General features: G+C 44.2%; 1 protein-coding gene across 4 annotated transcripts in view; it reads right to left on the reverse strand.

Moving 5' to 3' along the window:
- Ncoa3 (nuclear receptor coactivator 3) overlaps nt 1-26,742 on the reverse strand; it is a 97,666-nt gene that overhangs the window by 16,644 nt on the left and 54,280 nt on the right. For 2 of the 4 annotated variants that reach the window (XM_076571141.1, XM_042276830.2), the window contains exons 3-16: nt 14,901-15,005; nt 14,296-14,468; nt 13,850-13,950; nt 12,025-12,199; nt 10,647-10,832; nt 10,434-10,535; nt 7,855-7,995; nt 7,467-7,614; nt 6,230-6,606; nt 5,213-6,099; nt 3,432-3,567; nt 1,637-1,744; nt 1,006-1,287; nt 783-909 (exon numbers count right to left, since the gene is read on the reverse strand). In XM_076571141.1, the coding sequence (XP_076427256.1) occupies nt 783-909; nt 1,006-1,287; nt 1,637-1,744; nt 3,432-3,567; nt 5,213-6,099; nt 6,230-6,606; nt 7,467-7,614; nt 7,855-7,995; nt 10,434-10,535; nt 10,647-10,832; nt 12,025-12,199; nt 13,850-13,950; nt 14,296-14,468; nt 14,901-14,986 (3,029 nt within the window). In that variant the 5' untranslated portion in view covers nt 14,987-15,005. Of the gene's footprint in view, nt 1-782; nt 910-1,005; nt 1,288-1,636; nt 1,832-3,431; nt 3,568-5,212; nt 6,100-6,229; nt 6,607-7,466; nt 7,615-7,854; nt 7,996-10,433; nt 10,536-10,646; nt 10,833-12,024; nt 12,200-13,849; nt 13,951-14,295; nt 14,469-14,900; nt 15,006-26,742 lie in introns of all 4 variants that reach the window. The other 2 variants (XM_042276829.2, XM_042276828.2) reach the window with 1 other exon arrangement.

Raw genomic sequence — 26,742 nt, forward strand, 5'->3', positions numbered from 1 at the left:
CTAGAAAGAGATCTGAGTCAGCTTTAATGCTACCTGACTGGGGTTGATGAGAACCTGCATTCCACATGCAGGACCAAAAAAAAAAAAAAAAAAAAAAAAAAAAGCAAAAGTTTTAACAGTGCTCTTTTGTTACTGTTGTTTTTGTTTAGGCTTACGTTTTCTGAGAGTTTTTTATGAGTTCATTCTCTGTTTATTTTTAATTTGTTTAATAAACTACCACTAAAGCAACATCCCTTGCCCACATCTTAAGAAAATTGTGTATGTCAGTCCAGCCTCGAAAAACCAAAACAAACAAACAAACAAACAAAAACAACTGGAGATGGCTCAGCAGTTATGGGTTCAGTTCCCAGCACTCAAATGGATGCTCACAACAATGTGTAACTCCAGTTGCAGAGGATTATGCCCTCTTCTGGCCTCCATGTGCACTGCATACACAGGATGCACAGACACACATCAAGGCAAAACACCCATATACATTTTAAAATTAATTTTCAGAAAAACTGAGACACAGGAGAACACCACTTATAAAGCAGTGAGAACATGTCTTTACCAACTGCTGCTAACGTATACCTCTCCTTGGGATATTATTGTTACAAAAGGCATCCCCACACAGAAAGGCCCTTTGGAAGGCTTGAAGCCTGAACTATAGTTCTGTCTACTCCTCCCCTCCCAGATGGCAAACTGTCAACTATAACATTTCCAACATACTCTTTCCGAATTGTTCCTGATCAGATTCTTAAATCCAATGCAAACATTTCCCACATCACAAAATGAAGTCCTACCTATTTTGAGTCCCATGAGGACCTTGTTCCATAGACAGCATGCCCTCTGGCCAGGCGCCTGGTTGATTAGATGGTGCTGCTTGGCCATAGGGGTTGACACCCATTCCCATAGGAATCTCACCACTTCCTGGAGGATCAAAACCAGAGCATGAATTTTCAAAGTAGCCAATAGCAAAAATTACCATAAAACATGCAATTTTCATTTACTGAAATGACAGCTTACTCATTTGAAGCAGCTGTTGCTGCTGCTGCTGCTGCTGCTGCTGCTGCTGCTGCTGCTGCTGCTGCTGCAATGCTGGTCTTGCACCTGGTATTCTATTAGAACGAAGAGGCAACGTGGGCACTGAGCCCCCCATGGCAGGTCTTGGCAAAGTGGCACTGTAGTCTCCTGCTCTTCCCACAGGACTCGATCCCATGGGTTCCATTCTGCTGGCCTTTGAGTTCACTAAGCCCCACTCTCCTGAGGAAGAGGTCTGATTCACAGCAACATTTCTGTTTGGTCCTCCTAAAAGAGGTAGAACTTCTCAGGTCTTACCCTCCATGTACAGGGAGAGCCATTATATCTGACAGTGGCTGGGATGGAGCACTGTCTGTCATCCTTAGAGCAGGGCTGGCCAAAAACAAAGACAGTGTCTAGACGCCACTACTCCCATCCATTCAGTACAGGTTAGAGAAGTCCTGAACCAATGGAATAGTCAAGAGTTTAAATAACCAAGACAAAGGAAAGACACCCATGAAAGGAACATTATATTAGTAATAACATTTTAACAATATTACTTGATTCCAATGTTTAAATGTTTTCTGTATTTTAAAGGTACTTCTCAAGGAAATCGCTACACTTAGAAATAACCTACCTATACTGGCACCGTAATTCTCCTGACTATCCATCATTCTTGGATTCCCAGCCAGCGTGGGCTGTTTTGGTAACACAGGGAAAGCACTGCCATTCTTCACTGGAGGACCTGAGCCAACAGAAACAGGGCTATCTAGAGACATGGCTCTGTTATATGGAGGACGAACGGGCTGCAAAGGCTGTGGACTTCGCAAACCTGTTGAGAACACAGAAGCTTACCACATTAATATCCCTTGCTGACTCAATATTTAAATAATCAAGTGCAAGAAACAAACACCACTAAGCCCCCACACACAAAAGTCTTTCTCATAAAAACAAACACTACCATCTTTTACAAAATAAGTTATGCCAAAAAGAAAGAAAGAAAAAAAAAAAAAAAAAAAGCCCGAATTCCAAATAAAGTACAAACAATAATCTGCATGCTGGCTGACGTGCCAGCACTCAGCTGTAGCCTAATATGGTCATGCACGATGTTCCTGCTGGAGTGCCAAGTCACAAGCTGAGGAGTGTGGTTCAGTGGCCATGTTTAGCATGCACGAAGCCCTGTGTATAGATCCCCAGTAATACAAAGCAAGGAAGAAGATGGAGAGAGAAACGTGCATCCATGTTTTTAATTCCTAGAGATTATTCCACATGTGTATTTACCATGTATATTCCCTACTCACAGTTTTACAATAAACAAACAGTTACACTGCCTTCCAATCAGATAGAAAATAAATGGAAAATTTCCTCCCAACCTTTTTCTTTTTTCAACCTCTTTGACTGCCAGATTATCTATTTCAGTTTAAGACACAGTACTCTGTGGGGGAGGGGATAGGGGTGTGGGTGTGGATATGGGTGTGGGTGTTGGGTGGGGAGGCAACTTCTAGTTGTGGTAGCCATGCCTTTGGCCCCAGCATTTGAGCAGCAGAGAAGATGGATCTCTGTGATTTCAAGGCCAGGGCTACACACAGATACCCTTTTCTCAAAGACAGGAAGAGGAGAGGAGGAGGGAAAAGAAAAAATAAACAAAGATGGGAGGGAGGAAGAGGAGAGTAGAAAGAACTACCATGAGATGGCTATATATCATTCCTTTTTAGCTAATGCAACACACCCTTAACAAAAGGAGTTAACATACAATAGGGAAGAATTCCTGTAAAGACCAGAGAGAGAGAGACAGAGAGACAGAGAAAGAGACCAAGCTCTCATGGTTAAATAACAAGATTCTTTAAGCACCAAAATGACAAGTATTTAATCCAGTTTTAATCTTTTAACCCAATTCTCTATGTATAAGAACATCATCTGCCCCGGGAGATGGCCACTGGCATATTGATTAGAAGGGGAAAGATGAAGGGGGGACCCGTGAGACAGCTAGCAGCCAAGACACCTGCTGCCAAGCCTAATGCTAGGTTCCACCCCACCCCCCAGGACCCACACAGTGGAAGGGGAAAACCAGCTTCCACAACCTGACCTTTCTTTGACCGCATATATGCTGTAGTATGAGCACGTACACAAAATGAAATTAGGTGTAATTTTTACAAAGGAAGAGGGGCAGGAACATAACTAATACAATAGCAGTGAGTGCAAGAACCCAGAAAGGCAGAGGTTGTGTTCTGAAGTTCCAAGCGCTAGTGATCCCTGCTCTTGGTGTAAGAACGGAACTGTGCTGAGAAGTTTCTAGACAAAATCTAGCAGGGTATTCAGGGACATGGCTGCATGAAGAGCATAAATCCTTGGCTAGGTTTCTCAGAAAGATCATGTCACAACCCCTCCACCCAACTTCGCCCCACAAAAAAGAAAAACTGGTTCTTCCTTACCCAGAGAACTTGGTCCTGCAAACATCTGCTGTTTGGTCCCTGGATGACTGCCATTTGTAGATACAGGATTGTTGTAAAACTCAGAACTAGTCAAATCACCAAGAATAGCATCTAGATTATCCAGGTCTCCAGATACCTGAAAATGAACCTTTTCAAGTTACCCTGCGTGGAATACCAGATGCAGCTATTGAGGCATCAGCAAAAGAAACACCCACAAACAGGAACCCAGTGAAACACAGCAGTGACATCGGGCATGGGGTTCACACTTTTAATCCCAGCACTTCAGCTCCAGGAGATGTATGGGGTGCTATAGATCCTCAGAATCTGATCTTAGAATCCCTAAAAAACAAACCTACAAGCCGGGCGGTGGTGGCGCACGCCTTTAATCCCAGCACTCGGGAGGCAGAGCCAGGCGGATCTCTGTGAGTTTGAGGCCAGCCTGGGCTACCAAGTGAGTTCCAGGAAAGGCGCAAAGCTACACAGAGAAACCCTGTCTCGAAAAACCAAAAAAAAAAAAAAAAAAAAAAAAAAAAAAAAAAAAAAAAAAAAAAAACCAAAACAAACAAACAAACCTACAGCATAAAGTGCCTCACTCTGAGCCTGAGATAATACTTCAAAAATCACATCCATTAACAACAGCTTCTGCTGAAAAAGATTCTGCTGAAAAAGAGAAGGGTTCCGGGGTAACAGCCAGGACAGGCAGTGAAGTGAGACCCTCTCTCTCTCCCCCTCTCAAAACAAACCAACAACTAGTCACAGTGGATATCTGACTAACACTGCTCAGATCAAAGGCTGCTTTCCCATGACCTCACCCATCTCTATCTATCTCCGCTGCACAGTTTAGCCACTACAATAAATCACTGGGCGCTGCACTGCTCATCAAAACAGCATGGTTTGCTCTGACACTGTTCTGCTACCACAGGTCGCTGAGGAAGGGTTGGGAGCTGCCAGGAACCTCCATCTCCACAGAACTTTGTAAAATGCACTGGTAAGTGGGATTTGACAAGGCATTCCCAGGCACACAGATGTGAAGGAGGGAAGCCATGCCCTACGAAACTCTAGTCTTTTCCCTTCTCCCTAGAAGGGACTTTCTCAAAGTCACAAGAGGCTCACATACAATGTGTTCACATGCACAAACTGATTCAAGGGGGAAAACTATGATGCTAAATCCAACTTTCCTAAAAATGTCCACTGTGTCCTTAACAACCCCAGCTTCCCGCTCCAACACAACCACTTCCACAAAAAAACTGACTTCTCCAGACTTTTTTATGTGACCGGGAAGATGGCTCAGCAGGTGAAGGAGCTGGTCTGCACACCTGACACCCTGAGTTCAGTCCCCAGGCCCACACTGGAAGACAAAGAACAGGTTCCTTCTAAAGACTCCTCTGACTGCCACAGGCATGCTGTGCATGCTGCACCAACCCCCATGCACACGTACGCGCACACACTCACACACATTCGCTCAGACACACACTCATACTCTCATCCTCACACTCAGACTCACTCACAGTCTTATAACCACAGACACTCAAACCCTCTCCCTCACAGATACTCACACCCTCCCTTTCACTCTCCCCTCCTTCTCTCACACACATCCTCTCTCCCTCACACTCACACCCTCCCTATAATAAATGAAAGTTATATAATAAATGCTACCTGACAACCTATAATAAATGTAGGCTTAAGGTTGTCCTTAAATGTAAAACTAACAGTAGATGGTGTTGCCACATCCTGTTTATACCACGGAAAAGAAACAAGACACAGCTGAGCAGAGCCCTCACCTCCTCCCTCGTCTCCGTCTTAACTTTGGAGTCTTTGTCTTGGCTGGAGCTGGGATTGGTGGGGCTGCTGCACTGACTCAGCCTACTGTCGCCGCCGCCGCCACCGCCGCCGCCGTCTGCTTGGGGCTGCAGCTCTTTGGCAAGAGCGTCACTGGGGTCGTCCCTGTCCAGCAGGTATCTGAGAAGGGCATTATTCTCCTTCTTCTTGGGACTCAGCTGCTCCTGCCTCATACTCCCTTCTCCACAGGAAGCAGAACTGCTAGTGTCTTTTCCAGTGGCTTCTGCCGTGATCTTGGCGACTTCCGCTGGTGAGTTGCCATTCTGCAGCAGCTTGTGCAAAATCCGGTGCTTCTCTTGCAGCAGAGACCCATGCACGTTGGAGGTGGAGGACACTGCTCCTGAGGAGGAGGAGGACACTCCAGAGGGGCTGGTGACACTAATGGAAGCGTCTTTGCAATTTGAATCCAGGGGGGAGTTGGTCAAGGAGGAACGGCCTCGGTCATCAGAGGAGCACGTGAGTAGCTGCAGCAGTTTCTTGTGGCCTTTGCTTTCCAGGGGACCCCTCTGAGTCTCCGGCCCCTCCCCACTGCTCTCCTTGCTCTCTTTGTCACTGGGGTGCTCTCTGCTGTTTGACTGACACACTGAACTCTCCACTGCATTCTGTTCACAGTACAAACCTAGGGGACTCTTAGAGTCCTGCCTGCTCACTTTACTTGGCTGATTTACAGTCATGTTGGGAGAGTTATCCAGTTTGGGGCCTGGGGAAGACAGAGTGGATAAGAGAGAAGTGCCCACACCCTCGCTGATGGCTTGCAAGGCACTGAGGGAGCTGCTGGAAAAGCTGTGACTCCCTGCAGTGCCAGCAGATCCCATGGGAGAGTGCACACCTGCATGTGGAGAAAGACCAGGAGAGAGAGAGTCAGACATGCTAAGAAAACAACTTCAAAGCTCCTACTACAAAGAACAACAGTGGTATGGGAAGAAAGCCCAAGCAAAAGAAAATGCTGCTGTGGATACCTGCAACAGGAGAGAACTGGTGTGAGGCCATCTTTGGGCTCCCGCGATTCCGAGGAGAAATCATGATATTTTGTTGGCTGGGGCCAAGACCAGGACTGCCGTGCGGGGGGCTGCTCATGTTGAGCCCATAGCTGCTATTCTGGTAGGAAGACGGTGACTGCAGGCTTGGTCCTGGGGTCAGCGAGGCTATGCTACTGGAAGGCCCATACCTAGCTCCACCCATCTGCCCCGAGTTGCTGGGGTCCGCCACACCGTAGGTCCTGCTGCCCAGTGTTTGGACACTCTGATTGGGAGACATGTTCACGCCACACCCTGCTGCAGGAGGTCGGATGCCTTGTCCTACAGAATTTGGGGTCGGTCTATACCCATTCTGTTCTCTGCAAAGAAACACATAGGTTTTTACTTGAAAACCTGCAGCAATGCAAAGAAAGGAACAAAGGGAAGGAAGCTGGAGGGAGAGAACTGCCCAGGAGCACACACTAGGTGTCACTCCAGTACCAATTTGGTGCTCATCACCATGGCAAGCCAGCAATACTTCGCCGTGCTTTTTTAGTTTTTAGGTTTATTTAATTTTATGTGTACTGGTATTTTGTGTGCATGTGTACAATTTCACCACATGCATGCCTGGGGCTTGTGGAGGTCAGAAGGCATTAGTCCCCCAGAACTAGAGTTACACATAGTTGTGAGCCACCATATGGGTGCTAAGAATCTGATCCTCTGTAAGAATAAGTGGTCTTAATAACTGAGCCATCTCTCTAGCCCCTACTTGTCCTGTTTGTTTTTTTCCCCAAAATCCACTTATTATTTTGAGACAGGATCTCACTAAGTTACCCAGGTTGGCCTTGAAAGCATTCATTAACTCAGTCAGAACTTGAGATCCTGTTGCCTCCTTCAGCCTCCCATGAAGCTAGGATTATAAGTCTATACCACCAGGCCTGAGTCTGGGGGTTGTTTGGGGTTCTTGTTTGGGGTTCTTGTTGTTGTTTGTTTTGAAGTGGGTCTCATGCAGCCTAGGGTAGCTTTGATTTCACTATGGAGCCAAAGCTTTCCTTAAACTTCTCTTCCCGCCTCCACCCCCAAGGAATCACAGATTAAAAAATAAAAAAATTACAACCTTAAAGAAAACATCTGAGAATCTAAATAAACTTCACCAAATCCAACAACTTTCCTGACTTTTCTCCCTTTGCATATGAACAGCAAAGCATCCTGAGGACGTAGGTGCACTTAGTGTCATCACCTCTGCAGAAAGTGGGTCGAGACGAAGCCGTGACGATCATTCGTTACAGAATTTCGCAAGAGCTTGCTTTTCGTCTGTGCACTCACAATAGTTCCATCAGCCAATGAGAAGCGATACACTGGGGTCTCTGCATGGCCATGAATATAAGCTATTGGGAAAAGCATATCGTTACTGGCATCTGAGACCAGACCAAAGCATACAGAGACAGACAGGAGAGAATGGTGCTTCAATTACCAAGTTTAATAAGCCACGTGGACATGTTTGTATACAGTATAAAACAGCTATGCTCAAAAACCATTCCCTCTCCCACAACCACCAGATATCAGGACAAGTACTGTCCAGACAGTGAGTGCTTTACAGCACCAAGATCAACTCCAAATGCCTTTACCTTCTTGATAGTGGCGCTTCTGGGACCATGACTGCCCATCATTCATACTGAAGAATTTCTGGATACATCTTCGGATGGTATCTTCAAAGCCAGGCCTCATGGAAGATCTAAGTGAGTTTGTATCTATATTGACAACCTTTCCTATTAAAGATAAAACCAACAGATATCAACCTGCCCACAAGTACCTACTGCTGCTTAGCTCTGGCTAGCACTTGAGAGTAAGATAAAGGAGTTGAATCTCAACTCTGCCTTCCATCCTTAAAGCACATCAGGAAGCTGATCGCAGTCTGCATGTCCCGCTATGGAACAGAACGGTGTACTCCATCTGGTTCTAGGGGAAACAGTAAGAAGCATGCCACTGTTCTTGATGCAATTTTATAATGAACAGAAGTTGCCTTTGCAGTCAGGAAAGTCTTGGCTGAAATGAGTTTGATTTTAACTGCAAGTCACCAAAGTGCTTAAAGAAACTTTATTTAGCTATACTTAGTGTTATTTAGGAGAAAACAAGGCAACTCAATCAAAGTGAGAGTAAGCACTCAAGAAGGGACTGATTCTGAAAGACCAAATAACAAATAAAAATGTATGTCACGGGACGTGGAAATAGATGGATCAGTCACTAAAGTGCCATGAAGACCCAGGTTCAATTCTCAGCACCCCAAAAAGAAGCTAGGTAGAGTGTTGCAAACTTGTAAACTCAGAACTGAGCAGGCAGATAGGAAGCTCGAGGCTGGCCAGCCTGCCTAGACAAATTAGGTTCAATGAGTCTTTAAAAACAGGGGGATGTGGCTGGGCTGTGGTAGCACACCTTTAATCCCAGGTGGATCTCTGAGTTCAAGGCCAACCTAGTCTACAGAGAGAGATCCAGGACAGGCACCAAAACTGCACAGAGAAACCCTGTCTTGAAAAACAAAGCCCCCCCAAAAAAACCCAGGGGGTAGAGGGCTGGGTAATGTCTGGAAAGTTGCTAAGAGCACTGGCTGCTCTTGAAGAGAACCCAGGTTCAACTCCCAGCACCCACATACATGGCAGTTCACAGCCCTCTGTAACTCTATTCACAGCAGATCCAACACTTTATTCTACATGCAGGCAAAGCACTCACAACAAAGTAATTGAGGTGGACAGCAAGGAGCAAATAACCAAGGTCTTTAATTCAGGTTCCTGTGGCCAAAAATGAGCAGATCAAAGCTGGTATCCCAGCACGCAGGAGGCTGAGATAGGAGTTCTAAATAGGAGTTCCAGGTCAACAAGGGTTCCATTCAGAGGTTCTGCCTTTTTTAAAAAGTAGAAGAAAGCCAAACCTCCTGTTTATGACAAGAATTACTCTCCAGGCTGGAGAGATGGCTCAGAGGTGAAAAGTGCTGACTGCCCTCAAGGAACACAGGCTGGGTTCCAACACCTACATGGCAGCTCACAACCATTATAACCCCAGTTCTGAGATCCAATGCCATCTTCTGGCCTCAGAGGCACCAGGCAGGCACACCACAGTGAACAGACATGCATTTAGGCAAAACATAACCACGTGAAAAATAACAAACATAAATTGCCCTCATTATTAGAAATTCACGTACTTTTGAAAACTTGTATCATTATAGCAAATGGGTTTGCAGTTACAGAAAAGAAATACTAAACTCACACACAAAATGCTATTTTGGGGGCTGGAGAGATGGTTCAACATGTAAAGGCACATTGCCACTAATCCTGATGATATGAGGCTGATATCCAGGACCTACATGGTGGAGAGCACAAAATGCTTCCTCTACATTGTTCCCTGACCTCCCAGCTACACTACGGGGCATGTGCAAACACACTGTATTGTATGTGTGAATGGATGGATGAATTTTTCTTTCATATTTTTAATTTTTTTCATTTCCTACGTGTATGTGTGTATGTGAATGTATGCCATGATTGTGCTAGTGCCCAGAGGCCAGAATAGGGCACTGGATTCCCTGGAGCTGGAGTTACAGGTGGTTGAAATCTGCCCTGCATGGGTGCTGGGAACTGAACCTGAGTCCTTTGGAAAAGCAGGAAGTGCTCTGAACCCCCGAGCCATCTCTCTAGTTCCATAAATCAATGTTTTTGGAAAGTGCTATCTGGCCTGGCGGTGGTGACACACACCTTTAGTCCCAGCACTAGGGAGGCAGAGGCAGGCAGATCTCTGAGTTCGAGACCAACCTGGTTTACAGAGTTCCAGAACAGCCGGGGCTACACAGAGGGACCCTGTCTGGAAAAACAAAAACAAATAAATGAGGGGAGAAGAAGGGGAGGGGGAGGTGCTTTTGAAGAAGGGGCCAGTGCCTTTACATTTGTTTATCTTTTATTTTGGGGAATTTTAAGTACCAACTATATTCAATTGCCAAGGTTTTTAGTGGAATTCTTTTATATTCATATAATAAGCGCAGGCTCAAGTGAAGGCTGGCCCTCGGCAGGGAAAGTGCTTACTGATGACCTGTTTCATGCTTGGAGCACGTGGTAGAAGAGTTTCCTCTGACAGGCGCACGCACTCAGGCACACAGAGCCTACAGGAATAGGAATTAAGTTTCAGAACAGTTTCCAAGGGAAGGCGCACAAGGCTGACTTACCTGAAAGGTCATGCCTGGTGATAAAGCTCTCAGGACTCGATGGGAATGCCCTTTCCCCCGTAGTCACTCGGCGTGCCACACAGATCATACAGCACTGCAAGTCTACAAGGAGAAAGGGTCGAATTACACTCACTTTCACACGTTCAACAGGAGAGCAAGGACACGCCATCAGTAAGAAGAGTTGGGACAGACACAGTGGTCCCTGACTCCTACCTTCCCCTTCTTCCAGCATAGCTCGGGGCTGGGACAGGGCGAAGCACTGCATTGTTTCATATCTCTGGCGAGTTTCAGGACTGGCATTCATGTCTTCCAAAATATCATGTGTTTTCATCAACATACGACAATTAAATGTATGGCTTTTTTGTCTCTGGGTCTCGTTAGTCCAAGAAACTCCATTAACTTTTTGGGGGAAAAAATTAAAATTTGAAAACAAATTGAAATTATTTCTTACAAGCCAGGTAAAACTCAGTCAAAATTATCAAGAATCCAAGCTGAGGTTGAGGCAGGAGAGATGGCTTAGCAGTTAAGAGCATCTGTTGTTCTTTGCAGAGGACCTGGGTTTAGTTTCCAGCATTACATGGTGGCACACAGTCACCCATAACTCCAAATCCAAGGGATCTGATGCCCTCTTCTAACACATATAATGCACATATATATGTACAGTCAAAACATTCATCAGACACACAAATTTTTTAAAAATTCAAGCTAGGGACTAGAGGGATGGCTCACTGGTAAAGAATAGTTGTTGTTCTTCCTGAGGACCAGAGTCTGCTTCCCAGCACCCATATCAGGCAGCTCCCAAGAACCATTAACTCCAGTTCCCTCTATTGGAGTCCAGCCACACTGCAGTCACACATGACATACATTCACATAGACATATACACATTAAGTTCCTTGGTTTTTTTTTTAAATCTTTAAGACTTGGTGGTGGTGGCACACTCCTTTAATCCCAGTACTTAGGAGGCAGAGGCAGGTGGATCTCAGAGCCAGGATTGTTACATAGAGAAACCCTGTCTCAAAAAACCAATATAAAATATAAAGTAAATAAATAGAAAAGGAAAAAACAAAAACCAAGGCTCCAAGCTATAAACTCAGTGTGTAGGGCATGCTGCTGGCCCAGCTTCTAAGAAGGCTGAAACCAGAGACCCTATGTAGACAACAGAGGACAGAATCCAGCTATGTTTTACACCACACAAACTCCCAAGTGCTGTCACCTACATACTGACATTTCAGAGCAACAATAAAGATATCTGAGTAAGCTCGGCCTCACCAGAAGCCTCACTGGACATTTGGGCCCCAGGAAAAACTGAGTCTGCTGAGGCCATACTGAAAATGCTGCTGGCAATCACTTCAAGTCTCAGCTCCTAGCTTCCTAAAAAGCATATTCAATTTCTTAAGAAATAAGTAAGAAAAAATTAAACGTATTTTGAAAACATATTTCTATGCAATACCTGTAAGCCAGATATGGCAGCACACATCTATAATCCAGCACATGAGAGGAAAACAGGAAGATCATTAGTTCAAGGCGAGCTTGGAACACACAGTGAGACCCTGTCTCTCTCTCAAACAAAATACAAAACAAAGAGCCCACCTGTGGATTTGGGCAAGTGTTTAAGGAAGTCCTTCCGGTCCTGTTCATGTAAGATGCTGTAGACACTTGTGTTAACCAGGTCTTCCTGCTTGTACTGCAGATACTGGGTGACATTTTCTGACACAAATACAATGTTGCCATCTCGATTCACCACAAACAGAAAACCATCCAGTGCCTGCAGTGGGGTGTGTAAATACAGACTACTATGAAAATTGTATCCCTGTGCCCCCAAAACATTAAAGCCCTTCCCCTCTTTTTGCAAGGGTCAGGGTTACACTGAGTCTTTAAGGATAAGTCAGTAAGTATTAAAGATGACCCAACTCAACCTAACTGGTGTCTTCTTAAGACAGATAACAGGACACCAGGGATGCATACTCAGAGAAAAGTCCATTTTAAGGCATGGTAACAAGCCAAGGAGGACTCAGGAGAAGCCAACCTTGCCAACACCCTGATTCTTAAAACTGAAGAAATAAGCTCCTGTTGTCTGAGAGACACTCTGGATTATCCTGTCACTGCAGCCTTAGCAGACCAAGGCTACGACCTTCTTTGTAAATAGAACTTGAAGGGGGAAAAAAAACAATGCTAGCCTAATAATTAGAGTGAACTACAAACTATCACTTCTATTAACATTGGTATGATTATTTAAAAAGAATTTTAAAAGAGAACGAAGCCAGGCAGTGGTGGTGCATGCCTTTGATCCCAGCACTCGGGAGGCAGAGCCAGGCGGATCTCTGAGTTCAAGGCCAGCCTAGTCTACAGAGCAAGATCCAGGACAAGCACCAAAACTACACAGAGAAACCCTGTCTTTGGGAAAAAAAAAAGGGGGGGGGGAGCAGGGCATGACAGAGCATACCTTTAACCCCAACATTCAGGAAGTAAAGGAAGAAGGTACAGAAAGGAGTTGAGGTCACCCTAGGCTATCACAGCAAATTCAAAGACAGCCTGGGCTAACATTATACCCTGTCCAAAAAAAAAAAAAAAAAGTCTAGGTGTTTTGAGACCCTCAGTGCTCCCCAGTTAAACTAAAGGAATTACCATGCTGTTCCTGAAACAAGCATGTAAAGAACTTAAAATGAATGAACACAGAAGTAGTTGAAATGACTCACTGAAAGAAAGACCAGTTGTCAAGTAAACTTGCGGAAGCGCTCGCCGGCCTGAAGTAGCACTGCGCCATGGTTAATCAGCTCTTCTCAAGGCAATTACTTTAAAAACATGCACATGTTTAATGTTTGAAATTGCCTCACAGGCTGGGTGCAGCTCCATCATAGAGCACTTGCCTAGCATGCATGAGGCCCTGGGCTCCCTCCCCAGCACCATGAATAAAATTCTTCAAGAATACAGAGCTGAGGGCTGAGGGTGATCCTTGATGGTAATATGCTTGCTTGCCTGCTGTGGTCACCTAGCATGTGAGGCCCTTGGTTCAATCTCAAATACGAAAAAGAAAAAGTAAAACTATAGTGTTCTGTGCAAGCATCATGGGAAAATCCACAAAAGGGTCTGAACTAAAATACACCAAGTAGAACTCTCTGGATGCTGGTGACCTATAAGCTACTTTTCCTCAGGAGCGTGTGTGTGTGTGTGTGTGTGTGTGTGTGTGTGTGTGTGTGTGTGTGTGTGTGCGCACGCGCGCGCGTTATTTTCAGAACTATATAGTGTCAGCAAGGGTATTTTGTTATTATTGCTTATATTGCTATAAGAATAAAAAGCTATTTTGTTATCTCCAACACCCTCTATATCTACCACATATATACATATATGTATGTATGTCACATGGTGAAACAACCAAGCACAACATGCTTTGGACAGCTACAATCTTCACACCTACCTGTAGTAAAAGTGGTCCTAAAGAATCCTTATCAATGACCCCCTGTCCTGTAGAAGACACATCAGCTTTCTGAACATCATCATCACTGGAAATAGTTTTTCCTGAAGACACAGAAGGAAGCATTGTGGTGAGCAGCACCTACCTCCACACGCACGCACACACACAGGCGGATAGGTAGCATACACATGCCGAACACATACCGCCTGATAAGAGAATACCACAACATAAAACTATTAAGCTTCCCGTTTCCCTTTCTGATAAAGTGCTTGTCTTTCAGCCGCAGCTCTCCTCCCACCGGCATCAAATATGGTGAGGACCACTGGCCGTCTACCAATTCCCTGTTAATTGTTTCCTAAAAAGCAAAGCTAGTCAACGCCTGGGACTTAACAAGAGTGAGGCCCTCAATCCCCTGACCCAACATGGGAGGTGGTAGGGGTGACTATTACCTTGTTCTTTTATTTGACGTATCTGTCTCACTGTTTCCTTTAAAATCGCACATTTATCTGGTTTGACATTGAAAGTGTCAATATCGCTAAGATTTGCAGAAATCAGCTCAGCCAATTCTTCTATGTATTTGCTCTCCTGCTCCCGTCTCCACTTTTCACCACTGTAGGCAAGACTGGAAAGAAGGAGAAAAGCCACAACTCACACCTCTCAAGAAAGCTTCAAGCAGAATCTGCCCATATAACACCATTAGCTCTATGTGGAAACAAACTCAACTCAGCCACCAAGAACCGTCAAGATGAGGCAGTATGCTGGGCAATGGTGGTGCACGTCTTTAATCCCAGCACTCGGAAGGCAGAGGCAGGTGGATCTCTGTGAGTTCAAGGCCAGCCTGGGCTACAAAGAGTTCCAGGACAGGCTCCAAAGCTACACAGAGAAACCCTGTCTCGAAAAATCAAAAAAGGAGGCAGTACAAAAGCATACATAGTAGAAATTCCTGCAGCTTTGTTCAGTGCCACCTCTGATTAGCCACTGGCCTTGAGAAGAAGGAAAAAAAAAAAAAATCAACCCAGTTCCTCCATCTGGAAAATGGAGACAAATCACCTACCCCTGTCCTGGAGCATCACAAGGCAATTTGCGTTTTCGAGACTCAGTGGTCAGTGGATCCAAGGAGCTTTCACCTAGTCCACTCATCTTGAACACAGACCAGCAACTAAGAAAGAAGACATAACGAGATAAGCACTAAAGCATGCATTTTCTATGACGGTGTCATGTGAAAGAATGGCTGCATTCTGTGGTCCCAAAGTCCTTTCTCGGCGTACTTGTTATGGATGAATGTGCTCACACAAGCTCAGAGCTCAGCTGCACTGTAATCATGCTGGGCATGGTGTGAAAACCTGGAAGCCCAGCACTCAGAAGGCTGGGACAGGGAGATTAAGGGTTCTGGGCAAGCCTGGTGTGGTAGTTTAGAAACCTAAACTAAGACACCTGAAGTCAGTCTGGACCACAGAGTAAGACCCTGTGTCAACATAGATATCACAAAATAAACTGTATTTAATAAGAGACTATCAAGATGCCAATCTTGATAAAATTCTAAATTTTATTTATATCCAAGCAGAACATAGATAAAAGCTTATCCTGTGGTTTGGTAAGAACTCTTCAAACTGGGTGGTGGTGTCACATGCCTTTAGTCCCAGCACGCAGGAGGCAGAAGAAGCAGGTGAGTCTCTGTGAGCCTGGTCTACAGAGTGAATTCCAAGACAGCCACATCTACACAGAGAAACCCTGTCTCAAAAACCCAAAAACTCTGAGCCCAGACTAGGCTACGCAGACTTTTTTTTAAATATTTATTTTTATTTTCTGTGTATGAGTGCTTTGCCTGTGTACATACACATGCACCATGTGTATGCAGTGCCCACTGAGGCCAAAAGAGGGTGTCAATCTCCTGGAGGTGGAGCTAAGAGGCAGTTATGATCTACCATATGGGTGTGCTGGGAACAGAACCTGGGTCCTCTGACCAAGCAGTCAATGCTCCTAAACACTGACCCATCCTCCAATCCACAGGCTCTCTTTCTAGGTAGAATTTCTGTCCAGTGGATTATTTCTCTAATATTTATCAATTAATATTCTTCTTCTAAGTTCAAATAAGCCTCGGCTATATAAACATTACTGTAAAACTCCCATACATTCTACTTAAAGCATGGGTATAAATCCAGACAAACTCTTACATGACAAGAGTTGCCATAAGCCATACAGCAACCATTATTTACATACTGAGTGGTGGGAAAAATAATATATCTTGGTTAAATTTCAAGCACTAAGAAGATTAAACACGGGGTATTTCTTTTTGAGCTTCTAATGTAAGGTTTTATTAAGTCTCATTTACTAAGCTTTCATGTGTAATAAACTCTTGCTTGAACAGGACAATCACTAGTCTCTAATGTTAAAATTCGTCTAGCATTTCAGCCAGCCAGTCTGCAGGACATACGTCCACTAGGTGGCACAATACTACCAGAAAGGCTAATTAAACCCCACCCCCACCCCACCCCCCACCCCACACACAAACGGTCAAACTTAAAATATGTAGGTCATATTTGTTTTGAGACAGGGCCTTGTCGCACAGACTGGCCTGGAACCCACTATGTAGTTCCTGCTGGTCCTCAACGCCTGGTCCTCCTGCCTCTACCTCACTCTGAGACTACAAGCACGAGCCCTCACGCCCACAGTCATACACCTCTGAATCCTCACATGGTTTAATCAGGAATTTCAGACTACAGCATCATGTTGATGGGCAAATACCAGTGGGAAACAGCGAAGTCTGGTTCTGTCAAAGACGGAACTATAGCAAATCTAGCTGCATTACAGACCTGGCTTCTCATGTACTTCGTCCAAAGAGCATTTTTAGATTGAGCAGCAAACTATACACTGAGCACTAACATACTTGTTTTCACTTAATTTAACCCATATTCTGTGTAGTGTTTTCTTGCCCTGGGTTAACCATGGGCTGAAGCTACACACCTGCATGGAGAACTGCCAGTGAAAAGCAGTACTTCAACTGGAAGACAAGGTTTAATCCGTATTCAGCACACTAGGTCCAACCTTGCTAAGAAATACAAACTGGTGCATAGCACATAATGGAGAGAGTTCATAAATGCCACAGAGAGCAGAAAAGCAACTTAGAACGCCTTCCCGTGCTGTCAAAATCCAATCTATGTCTGTGTCGCTCGGAAGGATCATCTGTGACAAAATTCAAACTAAACAAGAAACTGAACCAGGCAGTGGTGACTCACACCTTTTATCCCAGCATTCAGGAGGCAGAGGCATGTCGATCCCAATGAGTTTGAGGCCAGCCTGTTCTACAGAGTGAGTTCCAGGACAGCCAGGACTGTTACACACAGAATCCCTGTCTTGAAAAACAAAACAAAACAAAAAAGAATCTGAAAGAGACTACAAAAACGGATGCAAACACAGCCCACTTTTTAGAGGTCACAGCCAAACTTGGCACCCGCTGCGGCACATGCATCCACCAAGTACACAGCAGGAAATGAACATCAGTGGAATCATGCCAAACACAAGCGCTAACATTACAGTTTTGGTGTATGGCTTAACATTAACCAACTTCCTTTTTTGTTATCTCAGGGTTCAGACAAGAGAAAGGCTTGTAAACTAGCTAGAAGAACAAGGGCCCAGAAGCACTCCTTGACCAACAGGAGCAGGGTGAGGGCTCAGAGGGCATAGGCTCCTGCCTCTCTGTCCCTAGCAACCTGATGGTGTCTTCTGCACTCCATTCGTGCACTGAGGCACGTGTGCACATACAGGCACACGAATGTTAATAACATATCAAGTTATTTGGGGTCCTAAGAAAAACCTTTGGCCAAAATGCTAAGCTAAGCTAGCACTTTCCTGTGTCAGAGGCGGGGAAGGGATGACAGAGCAGGATGGAATTGAACTTCTCACATATATTCATGACATCCCCCCGGCCCATGCATACAATCAATTGTTTTACAGAGAGGAAATGGCTAAATAGCTTGCCACTAGCATCACCACTAGATCCTGCAGGAAAGACCTATAACTGACTCGATAACCAAAAGTCATCAAATGTTTCTTATCCCCTTCACCCCATTTTATCCCCCACGATCACAAACAAAACCATGTATGCGTAAATCACACCACCTCCAACCAGTCAACAGAGCTGCTCAGCTTACTACTACGATCATAAACACTTCAGTTTAGGGGCATGAGGTAAGTGCCTGGGAGTAAGGGGTTACCTCCACAGCTATTATGCCTCACCCCTACCCACTACTCCCCAAGACACCAGATAAACCATACTCCAGCCTAATATTACCCTTACTTCCACATTGAGATGTGCAGAGTGGCTAACACAGTAAGAAAATCTGAGGTGAGAAAAGCAAAAGCTCTCTAAAACAGCCTCAAGTGTCTATTCTTGGGTGTGCTATGTTTAAACTCTGGGGCCAAGACCTGGCAATCTCAGCTGTGACTCAACTTCTCCATCAGGCTTGTGTACCAGGACTATACAAGGTATGATTAAGTACACTAATTATGAGAGTCTTTGCAGTGTCTCTTGAGAACCACAGAAACTTAAGAAAATGTTGAAACAACAGCTGTGGGTTTTAATTGATTTGCTGAGAACTGCTTAAAGCACTAGGCAAAAGCTGGGGCTACTCATTCTAATGGGGAGGAGGACTTCGGAAGAATTTACAAGACATCAAGAGACATTCATACATAAAGGTTTTGCCTAAAACACAAGTCGAAAATTGATACACCTACTCAATTTGGTGGCTTGACAACACCAACTAATCTAAATAATATATAATTAAAAGTTTTTTTTCGGGGTTGGGGATTTACCTCAGTGGTAGAGCAAGTCCTGGGTTTGGTCCTCAGCTCTGGGGGGAAAAAAGCCCCTTACCCCCCCCAAAAAAATAATAATAATGTTTTTTTTCTAGCCACATGCCTTTAAGCCCAGCACTCTGAGTTAGAGGCCAGCCTGGTCTACAGAACAAGTTCCAAGAGAACCAGGACCACACAGAGAAACCCTGTCTCAAAAAAGAAAAAAAAAAAAAATCTATCATCATTCCTGATAACTTTTGTTTAGGGAACAACATACAAACACCTAACAGAATCCATGTTTTACTTCAGTTCCACCCTAGCTCCAAAGCTAGCTAGCGTGCACACAACATCTCAAGGCTGAGTGTGGCAACATCAGTGCTAGACCGCTCAGCCCACCAGAAGAGGAAACCAGATGACCATCATAACCTAAGTTAACCAGCCATAATACACCAACCCACCTAAACTCTTGTTTGCTTTTTGTTTTGATCCACCTGTTTCAAGCCAGGGTCTCACTATGTAGCTCTGACTGTCGTGGAACTCCCTACATAGACCAGGCTGGCCTCCAACTTGGAGAGCCTCCTGCCTCTCTGCCTCCCTAGTGCTGGGATTAAAGGTGTGTGCCATCACACTTGGCATTTAACCCAGCACATCTTAAAAGAAAGAAAAAATTACCTTGACTCCTCCGATTTAATTATCAGAACCTACCAGCCTACAGATCAAAATGTGGCCTTTATAATTGACTTCAGCTCCATTTCAACATCTTACTCTCCCAAAAAAAAAAAAAAAAAAAAAGTAGTATTTCTTCCTGCTCCCCAGCGCTGCTATGGGGGTGAGAAAGGCGGCCTCTGGTGCATGTCCTATCATTCCTTCTGTCCTCAGCACATCTACTCTTCCAACCAAACCCCCAACACCTCTACTGGAGCTACTCTCAACCCACACAGTCAGAGCAAGTCATAAACCTTTATCTGGGTGTACTTTACATACCTTTGGCTTTCAGACAAAAAATCCCCCTATATACACCCTAGGCTGGCCTCAAAGTCATCCTCCTGCCTCAGTTCCACAAGTGCTACAATTAAGAACTTGCCAGCGTGTTTTCATACTTTCTTGCAACATTATATAATACCCTCTGTTTCTGGTTGGTCCTTGGTCTCCTACTCCAGACTTTGCAGGCTGCAGCAACAGCTAGGCCTGGCAGCACACGCAGCTACTTGGGAGGCGGCAGCAGAATGCGCTCCAGGCCAGCGGCAGACGACTATTTTCAATATTGTCACCACCACCCGAGTCCTTCTGCAACTCCAGTCCTCGTCCTCCCTCCTCCCAGCTATGCAGATTCTGGTAAGTTTCCTAATCTTCAAAAGCAGTGTTTGTGGAAAGGAGAGCAGCTGAATCGTTAGGAAATTCCTCCTTTCCAATGTGCAATCATTTTTTTTCACTCAGGTATCCCGTTGCAAACACCACGGCATCAAATAGGCCCCAAGGATTGGGGCTGTCCAGGAACTTCCACAATACAATAAGGAGATGCCAAGGCTTTGCTACGATCTAGTTTGAGAGCTGAATCCTGAGTTTATCACTTCACTAAAAAGGTCTGCTTCGGTCTTCTGTAAAAGCCCCCAGTGAACACCAGGAAAGTCACACCTTCCACAATCATGTTTATTAAAACAGAGGGTGGTGAGACAGCGATGCAGGGAAATCACTGGCAGTGAGCCTCACTGCCTACATTTCATACATGAAAGAAGAGATAACCAACTAGACAGTGGGGGTGTACGCTTTGATCCCAGCTCTCAGGAGGCAGAGGCAGGCGGATCTCTGAGTCCCAGGGCAGTCTGGTCTACAGAGAGAGATCCAGGACAGCCAGGGCTGCACAGAGAAACCCTGAGTGAGAAACCAAAAAAAAAAAAAAAGGGGGGGGGGCGGAGCCAACTCTCCATGGTCCACACATGCACACTAAACTTTAATAAAACTTTTTTGTTTGTTTGTTTTTTCTTTTTCTTTTTAGAGACAGGGTTTCTCTGTGTAGTTTTGGTGCCTGTCCTGGATCTCGCTCTGTAGACCAGGCTGGGCACAAACTCACAGAGATCGCCTGGCTCTGTCTCCCAGTGCTGGGATTTTAAAGGCGTGTGCCACCACCGCCCGGCTAATAAAATTTTTAAAATGAAACACCTTGCCAGGTGTGCACTGTAACCCCAGTACTTGAAAACAGGGGAATCTGAAAGGTGATCTTGCCTACCAAGGGAGTTTGAGTCCAGCCTTGGCAACACAGCAAACCTTGTCTCAACAAAACAAGTATGAAAGCTAATTCTATTGTCAGAGACCAACAAAAAACCAAGTACAGAATCATAATTTATATTAGGTGCTATAGTAAGTCTTGCTGTAAATAAATCAGTGACTGGTGCGATCCAAAGGCAGAAAGAGCTGAGTACTACTGTGCACACACCAACAGCTCACTTGCACATCACATGTGTGGATTTCCCTTAGAAAAAGGGAATACCTGTTTACAGAGCTTCTGCTATGTTTGTTCAAGAGAAACATTTTCCAGATGGCATGTTCTGGTTTCCTGCAGTTGACAATCAGACCTGAATCCCATCAAGGACCCTCCATACTGCGGTGAAATGCATGTTTTTCATGTATGATTTTGCAGTGCCAAGCACTAGGTGAAGCTGACATTTCAAATATATTTACTTTCTAATAGAATGTAAATGTGTAATTTCATTATACGGTCTTTTAAAATCTAAATTCCTATCACAAATCATCAGAAAAGTCATTCCGTAATGAAAGGTACTCATGGTCAAGTTCATCAATATTATGGTTTCAGGTAAAAGCTCAAATTTTATCATTGACAATTAATACCATCAGATTTTGTCCCTAAAGAGCTATGCTTAACTAACTCGCTTTCTAAAAACCCATAGATTGTCATGTCAGTCACTGTTTCAATTAAAAAGTAGTATTTCAGGGGCTGGAGAGATGGCTCAGTTGTTAAGAGCACTGGCTGCTCTGCCAGAGGACCTGGGTTTAATTCCTAAAACCCACATGGCAGCTCACAACTCCAGTTCCAGGGGATCTGACACCCTCTTCTGACCTCCAGGTGCACATGATGCACAGACATCATGTGCAAGCAAAACACCCACAAAGCAAAATTTAATAAATCTTTTTTTTTTTTTAAGTGTATCAGTGCTGAGCAGATGGCTCAGCCAGTAAAATGCTTGCCTGAATTCAATACCCAATCCACATAAAAGCCAGGGGCAGTAATGTGCATTTGTAATTCCCCATGCGGGGAGAGGGAGAAATGGGACAGACAGACACAGACACAGACACACAGAGACACACACACACAGTGGGGGTCAGATAGACAAATAGACACCTGGGGCTCACTGGACAGAAAAAATCAAAGTGGAGGGAGGGGCCGCAGTAGCAGTGAGATGGCAGAAATGGGTAGAAGCACCTGCTACCAAGCCTGTTGACTTGAGCTCCACCTCCAGAACTGTTGTTCCCCACCAATATGGAGATTGTAGGTGACAATTTCAAACAGTATTTTAAAGCTGAATTAAGATGGCCAAGAAATTCAAGAATATAAAACATTCAATACCCATATAATAAAATCTTCTAATCAAGTTAGAAATAAATACTCAGAATTAATGAGAAGAATTGATATCCAGGGAAGACCAAACACATACATGCTCACACACAGAAGCAGAGAATATGAAAATAATTATAAATCTTCATAATTACAAAGAGTAAGAAAAGACAATCACATCACCCATTGTCTGAGTACCACATAATCAAACTCAAAATAGATCTGGTTAGCATGGAGTACTGTCTGAAGCCAAAATCTAACAGACAGGGCAGATTCCCACACTGAGCAGAGCACACACACTGACTCAGGCAAACTAAAGCAGAGAAGAAAGAGAGCTTCAGATCCATCTCAGGGTTGACTCCAACACTACATCTACATTGGTTGACTACCAAAATTACATCTCTGAATTTCAGCTGCCTTTTCTTCTTGAGACAAGGTTTCTCTGTGTAGCCCTGGCTGTCCTGGAACTCACTCTCTACCATCTAGGATAGCCCCTGAGTGCTGGGATTAAAGGCATGCACCACCACCAGAAGCTCAACTGCATTTTCTAACAATGGAAACCCAACATTTTCACAAGGTTAAAGTGATTAAAAATCCTATTTCCAAAAGCAAAAATTAACTCATTTTAAGTTGTTTAGCAGATGCAAGCTCTTGCAAATTACCTCACAACAACACTGTCACCTATTAGTGTTGTTTCAAGAAACAAGCAGGCGGTGGTGGTACACACCTTCAACCCCAGCACTTAAGAGGCAGAGGCAGTTGGATCTCTGTGAGGCCATCCTGGTCTACACAGCGAGTTCCAGAACAGCAAGAACTGTTAAAGAAACCCTGTCTCAAAAAACAAAAAATAAAAATAAAAATAAAAATAAAAATAAAAAACAGATCTTTGAAGCCAGAATATTGGCACATGATTTTAATCCTAGTACCTAGGAGGTAGAGGCAAGCAAAGTCTAGCAAGTGCCACTAAGTGAGATCCTTTCTAAAAACAAAACAAAAACAACCATGTTAATGTTCATAGTCGATTCTCTTTCTTTTTTGTTAATGTGTATGGGTGTTTGGTCTACATATATGTCTGTGTACTGTATGCATGCAGTGCCTAAGGAGGGACTGTAGTTACAAATGGCTTGCCAGTCACCATTTATGTATATGTGTAGGCAGGTGGAACTCTGAGTTCAAAGCCAGCCTGGTCTACAGAGAGAGTCCAGGACAGCCATGGTTATACAGAGAAACCCTGACTAGAAAATTTTAAAAATTTGAGTAAAGATGGGCGGTGGTAGCGGATGCCTTTAATCCCAGCACTTGGGAGGCAGAGCCAGGCGGATCTCTGTGAGTTCGAGGCCAGCCTGGTCTATAGGATTGAGATCCAGGGCAGGCACCAAAACTACAGAGAAACCCTGTGGGGTGAGGTGGGGGAATCTGAGTAAAGATACTGGCAATTGAACCTAATTGGCAATTGACAGTCTCTTTCACTATACAGCATCCATAGAAAGATGGTTTCCTTATTGATGCCAAGAGACTCAGGATTCTTACATGTTGTCATAAAACAACTTGTCAAAACCCAAATAAAAACTCATACACATAAATAATTCATCTTTACCTTCCTTCCCATGACCTAAGAAGCGAAGCCTGCAGAGCCGTGTCTACAAATGCAGTAGGAGAATTGCATCTGTGTGGGGCCATCTTCTGAGTCAGAGCATGCTCTTGCAGCAAGCCAGTGCGATCCGCACACAATGGGACTAGAATCTGATGGGTCCGGGTACTTGAGGCCTGTGCCAACCAGAGAGGGCTCCTTTCCTTAACAAGCCTGGCAACACACTACGGACTGACTCCGTGCTTTATTCTAAAACCCCTTTCAGCTATCATCACAATCAGATTTTAAAAAGCTAAGCTAAGCAACAAAATGAAAAGTTATTTCAATTCTACTCATGCCATCTGTCAGAACACCTTTCCACAGCTGACCTGCAGGGATTCATTCCTCTAATTCCCTCTTCCTTCTACATTCTGGTCACATTCCAGGGTATGTATGGACATTAAAGAAGGGCTGGCACATGGTGACACTGCGAGACCACTAGGTGAAGATGCTGCATTTTGACTAATGTCTAAAACTGGACCAAATAATCAGAAATGTCACAGAAATGAATCAAACATCCTGCACCATTCATCTTCAGATGCTTGTGTATTCACAATGTGTTTAATATACAAAACCCACCAAGAACTTTAATTCCTCAGATTAATAAGTAATGCATTTTATTTAAAGCTTAGAAACATGTGTTAAGCATGTGTGCACATGAAAAGCTTTAAAAGTTGTTTGAAAATGTGCAAACGCAGAAGACTCTTGTTCCCCGATCAATGTCAGCTGCCATGCGGCCCTGTCTGATGCACACTAATTCACAAAGACCTAGAAAGGCAATGTGGAATCCACCGGCTGCAGCACCCGTTACACACAGCAAATTCTACCCAAGTCAGAAGTGTAGGTTTCCAGTATCAGCTTCTAAATAGCACTGTACCTTTGTGTTTTCTTTTGAGCCTGGGTCTGTGTACCACTGCATGTCCTAGAGCTTGCTATGTAGACCAGGTTAGCCTCACAGAGATCTACATGCCTTTACTACCCCAGTGTGGGATTAACAGAGTGTTTGACCACACCCAGACTATCTATCGTTCTTTTGAAAATAGACTTAGAAACAAAGAATCCTAAGAAAATAAGTACAAGTGTGGCCTTACAAGCTACAATTACTTAGAACACTGGTATAAAGTAGACTGTTTGCATTAGTTCTCTCTTCAAATTGTTAGGCTGGTATTTAGACCAATTATATTTCCTAATTTTCAAAATTAGGTACTATAAGAGGTACATTATCACCGACCTGAAGGCTTGTTTTGTTCTCTATGTTTATTCGTGCGTGTGCGTGCATGCGTGTGTGTTGAACTCGGGAGTCCCATGCATACATGCAAGGCAAGCATTTTACCATCTGAGCTACAACCCTGTCCTTGATCCAATTTTTTTGTGTATTTGTCCATATTGAATGAAACTCTCTTTCATGAACAAAAACAAAAATTTGATCCAGTTCTACAAAAAGAAATGGTGACTGTATTAACTAAAGATGAATTTGGGAATTAACAACTAAAGAGATGTTCTGTGGTTCAAAGCACTTACTGCTCTTGCCAAGGACCTGGGTTCATTTCCCAGCACCCACATGGTGGCTCACAGCCATCTGTAAGCCCAGTTCTAGAGGATCCAACAGACACACGTGTGGTGCACATATACACATGTGGGCAAAACATTCATAATCATAAAATAAGTAAGTCTTTTATTGTGCATGCCAAGAGTGGTGCCACACTTGAATACAGAGATAAAAACACTGAGTTTGAGGACAATATGAGCTATTATAGAAAGACTCTGTATCAAGCCGGGCGTGGTGGCGCACGCCTTTAATCCCAGCACTCGGGAGGCAGAGGCAGGCGGATCTTTGTGAGTTCGAGGCCAGCCTGGGCTACCAAGTGAGCTCCAGGAAAGGCGCAAAGCTACACAGAGAAACCCTGTCTCGAAAAAAACCAAAAAAAAAAAAAAAGAAAGACTCTGTATCAAAAATGTGTGTGTGTGTGTGTATACGCACATGAATTCTAAAGTATTCATTATACATTCCAAGAGTATCATACTTAAAGGAAACTACCTCAGCCGCTGATCTTACTTCAATAATCAAACAACTCTTGACAGGAATTTTCTTTTTTTTAAAGCATCTTATACAGTGTGTGATCTGTGCTCAGTCAGCAATGGCAGTGTACACTTACTTGTACTCCCAGCACTTGGGAAACCCAGGCAGGAGGACTGCTCCCAGTTCTAGAGGCCAGTCTGAACTACAGAGCAAGTACCAGACTAGCCAGGGCATCATAACCAAAATTGCATCTCAAAAAGCTTACAGATAGCCGTTAATAAAGATGCTATGAGTAAATGGATTTTGTGGCTAAGGGCGTGGAGCACATGCCACAGCAGGTGCCCCAGCACTCCACAGCACCCACTTTGTTCAGTAAGGCAGGGTCTCCTTTCTACTTGTGCATCTAGCTGGACCTGGGGCCTCAGGGGGCTTCTCCTGGTCTCCACCTTCCACCTCACCTCAGGAGTGCTGAGTTAATTACAGATGTAGGCCGTTGCTCCTGGCTTTTCCTGGGGGTTATGAAAATGACACTCAGGTTGTCAAGCTCATGGAGCTAGGGTCTTCCCCCACTAAGCCAACATCTGGGCCCAAGAGTTACTTATAATGTCAACATTATATTCAAAATACTGAAACTTAAAATAACAAATGTATCAATACTCTTGCTTTAACAACTTCACACTACATTCCAAATATATACATCAATATCAGTAGTCTGCGTCTCACGAAAGACGATCTTTGAGAACTACTGAATATGGTAGCTCACGCAAACAACCCCAGCACACAGACTCAGTCAAGAATTCCAGTCAAGCTTGACACACACCTTTAATCCAGAGGCAGGCAGATATCTGTGAGTTCAAGGCCAGCCTGTCTAAGGTCTATTT

Source organism: Peromyscus maniculatus, chromosome 4 (genome assembly GCF_049852395.1).
Source record: "Peromyscus maniculatus bairdii isolate BWxNUB_F1_BW_parent chromosome 4, HU_Pman_BW_mat_3.1, whole genome shotgun sequence".
In the NCBI taxonomy this organism is placed as follows: domain Eukaryota; kingdom Metazoa; phylum Chordata; class Mammalia; order Rodentia; family Cricetidae; genus Peromyscus; species Peromyscus maniculatus.